The sequence below is a fragment of the Solanum tuberosum genome, unplaced genomic scaffold (genome assembly GCF_000226075.1).
Source record: "Solanum tuberosum cultivar DM 1-3 516 R44 unplaced genomic scaffold, SolTub_3.0 scf00365, whole genome shotgun sequence".
Taxonomy (NCBI): Eukaryota; Viridiplantae; Streptophyta; class Magnoliopsida; order Solanales; family Solanaceae; genus Solanum; species Solanum tuberosum.
This window is the reverse complement of record NW_006239290.1, coordinates 229,986-238,909: the sequence shown is the minus strand read 5'-3', so window position 1 is coordinate 238,909 and position 8,924 is coordinate 229,986. Positions and strand designations below refer to the sequence as shown.

The window sequence follows — 8,924 nt, the reverse complement described above, 5'->3', positions numbered from 1 at the left end:
TACTTGAACTTTACTCTTAACTCTCTCTTGAATGTGAATTATGAAATCAAGAGTTATGGTTACGGATATGAAGGATATCGTGATGACAAAATAGACTCATGAATATATTCTCTTCACTCTCATACTCACTTGCTCGAGTCTTGAAACAAGTTATTAGAAGTTGTAGAAGACTCCTCAAAGGACTCAAAGGGACTTTCTCAAAAAAGGTTTGAAAGAACTCTCAAACTTGACTCTCAACTCTACCTTGAATTTGATTTATGTATTCAAGGTTGTGCTCTGTGATAGGAAAGATCTCGGGATGCTTAGGAGTGTTTTCAGATAGCTAAACGTGAGAAACGTCAAGAAATCACTATTTGGAAGCAAGTTTGCGACGCGGAGGTGACTTTTAATATTTGGTCGCGAAATAACTTTTGAGGTAGAGAGGTCCGTGGCCTCTCCGCGACGCGAAGAAAATTTTATGAAATGGGGAGGCAGGTCCGCGACGCGGACTGGGTTGCCAGATTCGCCCGACTTTTTCCTTCTTCGTTTTCTAACTCCAATTCGCCTAAATTCGATTCTTTTGCTCAATCTCTCTTTAGATTCAGATACCCAACACATGTACACTGTAATCTAACTCTAACAACTCTATAAATCAACACAATAATCTCAAGAACTCCTCAATCTCATCCCAATTCATGAATGAAAGCAAATTCAAGAATACATATCAAGAACATCAAAGCTTCAACTTTTAGAACGAATTTAAAGCTGAAATTAACATGATTGGCGTGTGGGTGAACAAACCCAACACTATGGAAGCTTACATACCTGAAAGAATTATCTTCTTGAAGCAACTTGAAGGAAAATCTTTGAAGAAGAACCCTAGCCTTAGCTTTTCTTGAATTTCGTGAGCGTAGAATCTTTGGAGTGGAAGATAGGGTTTTGATTTAAGAAAACTGATTTTCTACACGTTTAGGGCAATTTAGATGACCTCCTAAGGATTTTTAGGACTAAAATACCTCTAAATAAATAAATAAAACGAGCTGGGAGTTGGAATGATTTTTCACCAGGCAGTGAGGTCTGTATTGGCTCCGCGTTGCGGAGCTGTTGTCAGGTTTGCACGTCGTTAGCAAATCAGTCATAACTTTTTACTCAGAGCTCGGAATTGAGCAAACTCGGTGGCGTTGGAAAGAGAACTCGAAGAGATTTAATTAAATATCTTATGGGTCTCCTAACTCATTCTATACTAAAGTTATGGTCGTTTGAAGTTGACCCAAAACTTAAGAAAACTTAGGAATGACTTGAATGTTTTTCTCTTTGATTCTTCTTGGAACTTAAGGTGCTACATATAGTGACCTTACCACTCAAGAAATTTTAAATTCTTTGCAAAAATCTCACTCACTACGAAGAACGGTTCGAGTCTTAGTTCGAAAAATTTTCTGGGGTGTTACATAGTATTTGCTATGTCTTCTTTACTTTTGTATTTTCTTTTCATACTGCTTTGATATGTGACCTGAGTCGAGGGTCTTTCGGAAATAGCCTCTTTACCTCCATGAGGTAAGGGTACGGATTTCACTGGGTATATTGTTGTATGGAAAAGGCACTACTTTTTGTTCTGTTAGATATCATGTGTCAATTTTCTCTCTAGTTGATATCGTGTGTCAACTTTCACTCTTGTTGATCATGGACCATCTTTGATTTGTATTTGTTTCAGGGATGGGTCAGAAGATGGTCTAACATTTGCATTTCGTTTCACAGATGCTACTGTATCCATTTCAAGTCAAGGTATGTTAGGAGAATTACCAAAACAACCAAGTATACTGAGTTCTAGATTCGGTTTTTTTGGGGTTCTGTTACATGTCTATTTTCCTACCGATCTTGCTACTTAACTAATGGGCAGGCGAGAAAGATTCTTACTGCACCTTCATCTCTTTCTGGTTTAGCTGAATGATTTGACTCTATAACAATTTAAACTCAGGGGTTGACCTCATTAGGCAAGGATGGGGTAAGAGAGGCTCCAATGTACTGCAAGAAGGTTATGGTACATCAACTATTTTACCTGAGCAGGGAATTTATTTAGCAGCCTCTATATACCGACCTGTTCTTCAGGTTTGATCTAATCATAATGCTATAATCAGTCCAAGAGTACTGGAAGTCTCTTTACTAACCGACATTCTATCAACAGTTTACAGATAAAGTCGCTTCCATGCTGCCACAGAAGTACTCGCAACTTGGGTAAGCTGGATTATTTTGTACCTTATCTTGTTTGATGGGATTGTGTTCTTAATTTTTATGTGAAATGTAATGGTCATTGATGATAAGTAGCCTTCTTTTCACATCGATCGCACCTTGAAATGATTTGTCTACTAACCAGCAGAACCAGCTCCCCTCCAAAGTTAAAAAAGCAAACAAGGATAAATTTCATCCCGCCTTGTTAATTCTACTGCTTTGGTAGAGAGAAATCTAATTGCTGAAGAAACGGTTAATGATTTCTCATATTTTTGTTTGGTGATTACTGTTCGCATTTCCATGTTTCCCTTATAGTATTAAAAGAAATTTCCCAGTGTTATGGAGGAATTTCTTGTCTCTGTCTGTTATTTGGGACCTGTATGATTTTCCTTAAAATTTTGATGGATTCATTATATTCACCGAGGGAACATTTGGTCTAGAAGCAAGTTATGTGGGGATTAGTAACATAGGAATTATAATGCAAGAGATGTAATATAAGGAGTAATAATGCAAGGATTGTAATGTTGGGATTAGTAATGTAGGGATTGTTATGCAAGAGATGTAATACAAGGAGTAATAATGCAAGGATTATAATGATGGGCTAAGAATTGTAGGGATTGTTTATTATTGGATGTTGGTTTATTATGTCAAAAAATATTATACATTGTATATTTTAAATTACTATACATTGTATATAGAGGTTGGGATTAGGGTAGAAGGTTAGCAGGTAGTTGAACGTTGTCTCATTTCCTAGCAGGATAGATTGGTGCATTGTATCTGTTCCCTGATTTTTATTTTTTACCAGTAGTAGTGGTAGCATTTGTCTCGAAGTTGGCCTATCTTACGACTTCTGTTATTCCATTTTTTTTAACTATGCTTCAGTTATCACATTAGTTGGTTATGGTTGTTGCCCCTCTTTGGTATGTTAGGTTATGTTTTACTCATTATTTTCTATGTCCTCTTTACTTCTGTATTATTCTGTTAGCTGCTTTGATGTTTGTTACTCGAGCCGAGGGACTTTTGGAAACAGCCTCTCTACCTCCTCGAGGTAGTAAGGTTTGTGTAGACTATAGCCTCCCTAGATCCCGCTTTTGGGACTATACTGGGTTGTTGTACTCTTCCTTCACTTTTACGTATAATTATTGCAGGAATGATGGACTTCTGGCCTTTGTGGAGAACTTTGTGAAGGATCACTTCTTACCTGCAATGTTTGTTGATTATCGGAAAGCTGTACAGCAGGCAATATCAAGCAAGTCTCTTTACATGTTACATTCTATGCTAGCTAATGAGATTTATAGAAGTTGCAATGTACAATATCTGTTGGTAAAAACTCAAGTTTTGAGCGTGTGTGACTGCTCCCTAGGGATTTCTCATTTATCAAATACAAAAAAAATCAGCTAGACCATATTTAGAGATGGAGTTAATGGTGATGCTTAAAATTCACAATTTTCCTCAAATGCACTCAAAATATAAAATCTGCATACATTGTTGAATTATGTAAATCGATGCTAGGCTATGAAGTTGTGATGCTTAAAGTTCTTTTATAGGCCCAGCGGCATTTCGTCCACGCGCGCATGCTGTAACATCTTATACCCCATTGATTGAGAAAGGTCGGCCAATTCTGCAAGGACTTTTGGCAATAGATTTCTTAGCAAAAGAGGTACAATATGTTCATTACTTTTTCTGATAAATCTTGTATGTTTATCATTTCATTATTTTCGAACAGTCAAGTGCCTTAGTTGATCTGTTCTATGCTGTTAGTAAGTATGAGCGATGTTAACACCATAAATTGTTGTATACAAGTGAAGACATTGTTTCTGTGCTGTTAGTATGTATGAGCGATGTTAACACCATAAATTACTGTATACAAGTGAAGACATTGTTGTGTTCCAATTTGATTTGCTCTCCGTCTTTTCTCTCCTTGGGTTGCATCAGCCTGGTTAATATCTTTTCCAGTTTCTTACTTGAATCAGTCTCCAGCATTTAAATGTTTACATTCATACAGGTGCTTGGATGGGCACAAGCAATGCCAAAGTTTGCTGTTGCTCTTGTGAACTATGTTCAAACTTTTCTGGAAAGAACATATGAAAGATGTCGCACTTCATACATGGAGGTTTGAACAATCCTTCTCATTTGATGGTTGTTTGTGTATAGTATAGGTAGCGGGGGGTGTTTATCAATATTTATTGTTATCTGGAAGATAGCCTATGGAATGGAAGCATTAGTTCTCTATTGTTCTTTAATCAGAATGACTCTATATATCCAGATGAGAAAAGTTCTCTACGAGAAGATTTTTTACAGCTAATGTCTAAACGAAAAGCTTCCAAACAACCACCAAACCATAGAGTTTCCTTAGAAGGGGAAACTATCACTTTGTGGGGGCACAGTTAGAAAATGGAGTAGAGTACATAAGTAAAATATTATTAGGTTGCCTCAATTTCCTCATCCCCCCTTTATGCACTTGACAATCCTATATCTTATTTATTCAGGCAGTTCTTGAGAAGCAAAGTTATATGCTCATAGGCAGACATGACATTGAAAATCTGATGCGGCGTGATCCAGCTAGTGCATGTTTACCCTGCTCAACTGGTGAGCTTAACACAGAAAATGGTGCTGCCAATGGTGAAAGTTCAGAGGTTGAAATGGAAATCAGTGACGCATTATTGAATTTGCGACCAATCAGACAGGTTTCTTTTTGACCTTTTTTTTTGGCGGGTGGGGTGGAGTGTCTGTGGCTATGTAGACAATAGCTAAAGAGGGTTAATATTTGTGTCAGGATGATCAGTATCATCAGAAATGCAATATTTTAAATTCTAATTGTAAATGATTAAGAAGAGGAAGATGAATACTAATGTGAAAAGAGGTAGAATTATGACTTGGTGCATTGCCACATAAATGAGATGAATCTGAAAATAATGGAGCGACTGATGATAAGCATAGAATTGACATTGATTCAGCAAACATGGCAAGTGAAATATAATGTATATAATTTTCGGTGTCAAATATTTTGATATGCTAAGCTAGTTTCAATACATTTTTGCAGGAAAACTTGATTCGTGATGATAACAAGCTAATTTTACTGGCATCTTTAAGTGATTCATTGGAATATATTGCTGATTCAATTGAAAGGCAAGTTCTTAAATCTTTTTGCAGTATTGTTCTTCGTTTCGAATGTTTGCTTCAGTCGGCAGACCAGAGTTTTATATGGGTTCTCACATAGTTTGCGAGAGCACTGCTGTGCAGACAAGCATTTTTGAGTAACTGCACTCATAACAAGGATTGGCAAAAATATGTGTGTTCATTTAGTTATTGGGGCACTAAATTAGTCAGAGCACACAGTAGATGCCACATATTTACCTATCATTCGTCATTACAATCAGCAATTAACTAATGTTGGGTGTCTTACCTTGCTACTCCTAACAGACGACTCACGCTCACCTGCTTTCAAGTTTATTATAATATTTTTAACAATTTGAACCATCATTTAAGAGTTTTAATACTTAGAACATTCTAAATTTTAATTTGACCACATGTCTTCTATGGGAAACAAAAGGAAGGAGTTGTCTTTTACTGAAAGGAAGAAAAAGGTTTCCTAGAGAAAAGGAGAAGGAAAAGTTGTTTTGAAAACACAGACACCTGGGAGGCTGGGACCCATAAAATTTCTGCATCTGCCTCCTCTCTTCCTCACAAGCTCTTTCCTCTCCCCACGGTGGTTGGCTAAGTGTATCATTTGTTATTTAGGGGAAGTTTTGACGATTATTGTTTGTATATAAATGAAATTTTTGGTACACTGAACAGGTTCTATTTGAACTTTGAATACCTTTTTATGGCTTGTCAGCTTTTTTCTGATGCAAATTACAGGCTTGGGAAGATTTGCCATAGCACATCTAATCAGGTAGAAGATAATGGAGGGCAGAAAGTTCCAAAGCATTCTAGAACGAGCAGTATGCCTCCTAAGGATTTGGCATCTTTTGCTGAAGAATATAGGAAACTTGCAATTGATTGCCTCAAGGTTCTTCGTGTGGAGATGCAATTGGAGACTATTTTCCATCTGCAGGTTTGTGGGCATGAGTGGTGATTTTGATTAACTTTGTTGTAGAAGAGGGTAGTATTTACGACCAACAGTGTGAGCAACTCTTTTACAGGAAATGACGAGTAAGGAATTCCTGGATGATCAAGATGCAGAGGAGCCGGATGATTATATAATTTCAATAACTTCCCTGGTAAATTTTTCTGCAGTGTTTAGTGTATAATAACTTTTCTTATCATTTTCTGGTAAAGATCTCTTTTCTCACCCGTACAAAGTTTCCTTATGGTAGTAACGATGTGTGGATGTTGTGATCTACCACATGATCTCTTTCTATCTTCTCCTTTGAGATTCAAATTTTTACTTTGTGTATGTGTTAAATTCAAATGCTGACTGTTCTCTTGGGTGGGTAGTATGATGATATCGTGTTTCATCTATTTTTATTTTTGAATCCTGACTTCATTCTAAGGTCTCATACCTCCTCAGTGCCCCAACTGTGATATTAATTCTAAAGAAATACTCCTTATGTTTCAATTTGTTTGTCTGGTTTCGACTTGAAACGGAGTTTAAGAAAGTGAAGAGGACTTTTGAATCTTGTAGTCTTATGCTAAAGATATGTGGAATGTACCAAAATGCCCTTTAAACTTGTGGTTTAAACATGTGGAAAGTTATAATAAAAGAGTCGCCTAAAAAAGAAAGAGGCAAGACAAGCAAACTGAACGGAGGAAGTAGTAGAAAATTCACTTAGAAGATAAAAGTTTTATACAGTGAAAAAATTCTACACAATTGAAGAGTAACTTAAGCTCTGGGGACCAGCTTATTTGGTGTGAGCAATGTGAGTATATAAAAATGGTACTGCCATTTGACCAATTGACTAATAGTGTTTCCTTCTGCAATGGCCTCATGTGGTCTTTAAAACAAGAAAAAGTCATTCAGAGATGTGAATAGCGTGGACTGCAGAGGAGTAAAATCATCCTACAATGTTTTGTTGTGTAGCTTTTCAGTAGATTTGAGAAATCATTGAAGCCAGATGACAACACTTTCATTTTTGCTTTTAGCATATTACTCGTTCAGAATTAATTCATGGGCTTGCTTTCTTCCAATTGCTTCTTTTTTAATTTGTTATCAACTGATTGAAGATTAGTGCCCATTTCGATTTAGTTCTTCATTCTATTAGAACAGAGTTAAAGAACCAAATTACATATTGTTTTTCTCTGGTTTCTGTAATCCAGATAACACGCCGAGATGAGGAAATGGCACCCTTCATTGCAGGATCAAGGCGGAACTATATATTCGGTGGTATATGCAGTGTTGCTTCAAATGGATCAATCAAGGTCTGCATAGAGCGGTTCTGTTAATTAAATTCTGATATTCAATTGAATTTCCGACCACCCGCCATCTTATTCTTCTCTTTATCGCTTCCTAGGCTTTGGCTGATTTGAAATCTATCAACCTGTTTGGAGTTCAGCAAATATACCGTAATTCCATTGCACTGGAACAGGTGGCGTCTCTTTCCTTGAAATCTTTACGGTGGTTCCATTTAGAGAGCTAAATGCTATTCAATTAGTTTGATCTCTAAATTAACATCTCAAGGGAACCAATCTGTCTACTCATTGATTCGATGTAATTTTCATTTTTACTTTCTAGCTTGGATGCTTGCGTTGTTATTTTCTCACACAGCATAACGAATAGTTTTCTTCCAAGTTGTTTAGGCTTTGGCTGCTATCCCCTCAATCGACAGTGAAGCTGTGCAATTGAGATTAGACCGTGTTAGGAGGTACTATGAGCTGTTGAACATGCCATTTGAGGTAATTAAGTCTGCAAGTTCACGACGTTGAACTTTCTGTTGTTGTGCTTCTGGTTCTTAGTTACAACGTCTGTGTAATCATTGGGTTCCTTTTCTCAGGCCCTACTTGCATTTATCGCAGAGCATGAGAACCTGTTTTCATTTGCAGAGTAAGTATTTTTTATGTTAGTGCAGTTAATAGATGTGACAATTGGGCTACAAGTGGTAATGAAAACAAACATTCAATGTCTTCTCTTCAGGTACTCTCATCTTCTGAAGGTTCAGGTTCCGGGAAGGGAAATTCCAGCTGATGCACATGATCGCGTAGCTGAAGTATTGCCCCGCTAATTCAGACTGAAGTGCAGTACACTGCCTTTCATTGGAACTTGCTGGACAAGAGTGTTTGCAGATTGATTCTTTTTATGTTGCAGAGCTTTGTGAAGTGCAGGCATATGTATAGATGGTTGGAAGTAATTACATGGAAAAAGCTTAACCAGAATGTTCATAAATGTTCATGGTTTTGGTCAGGGCTGTTAGACTTATTATTGTTATTCTTTTTGTAGTCAATATTCTTTAGTGTCCTGCATCATTTTTTGGCAACCTTTAATTTTTCCATCTTGTTCATATGAAGGGTTTTTCTTTAGTTTGGCTGAAATGAATCATGTCTGTAAAATTCTGTATCGAGTAATAAAAGATCTTCACTTCAAACGCGGAATGCAAGTGGATCGTCAACACACTGGCTAAGAAAAAGTACGTAAGTGATATGCCTCACCATCTGGAATGAAATATTTTCGGATATTTATCTTTTAACTGTTCCACGAGAACTAGTAGTTGTGAGTTATATTGATCTTTAAAAAATATACTACTTTTCTTGAAGATTCAACGCGCACCTAATGGCATTTTTAA

General features: G+C 36.8%; 1 protein-coding gene across 1 annotated transcript in view; it reads left to right on the top strand.

Moving 5' to 3' along the window:
* LOC102602228 (exocyst complex component SEC8) overlaps positions 1-8,733 on the top strand; it is a 23,749-nt gene extending 15,016 nt beyond the window's left edge. Inside the window, exons 13-27 of the mRNA XM_006361620.2 lie at positions 1,691-1,761; positions 1,955-2,085; positions 2,162-2,211; positions 3,354-3,454; positions 3,753-3,865; positions 4,211-4,318; positions 4,695-4,892; positions 5,249-5,334; positions 6,067-6,262; positions 6,351-6,428; positions 7,465-7,566; positions 7,659-7,733; positions 7,945-8,040; positions 8,139-8,188; positions 8,279-8,733. Coding sequence (XP_006361682.1) covers positions 1,691-1,761; positions 1,955-2,085; positions 2,162-2,211; positions 3,354-3,454; positions 3,753-3,865; positions 4,211-4,318; positions 4,695-4,892; positions 5,249-5,334; positions 6,067-6,262; positions 6,351-6,428; positions 7,465-7,566; positions 7,659-7,733; positions 7,945-8,040; positions 8,139-8,188; positions 8,279-8,366 — 1,543 coding nt within the window. The 3' untranslated portion in view covers positions 8,367-8,733. The remainder of the gene's footprint in view (positions 1-1,690; positions 1,762-1,954; positions 2,086-2,161; positions 2,212-3,353; positions 3,455-3,752; positions 3,866-4,210; positions 4,319-4,694; positions 4,893-5,248; positions 5,335-6,066; positions 6,263-6,350; positions 6,429-7,464; positions 7,567-7,658; positions 7,734-7,944; positions 8,041-8,138; positions 8,189-8,278) is intronic.
* Positions 8,734-8,924: the final 191 nt, after the last annotated feature.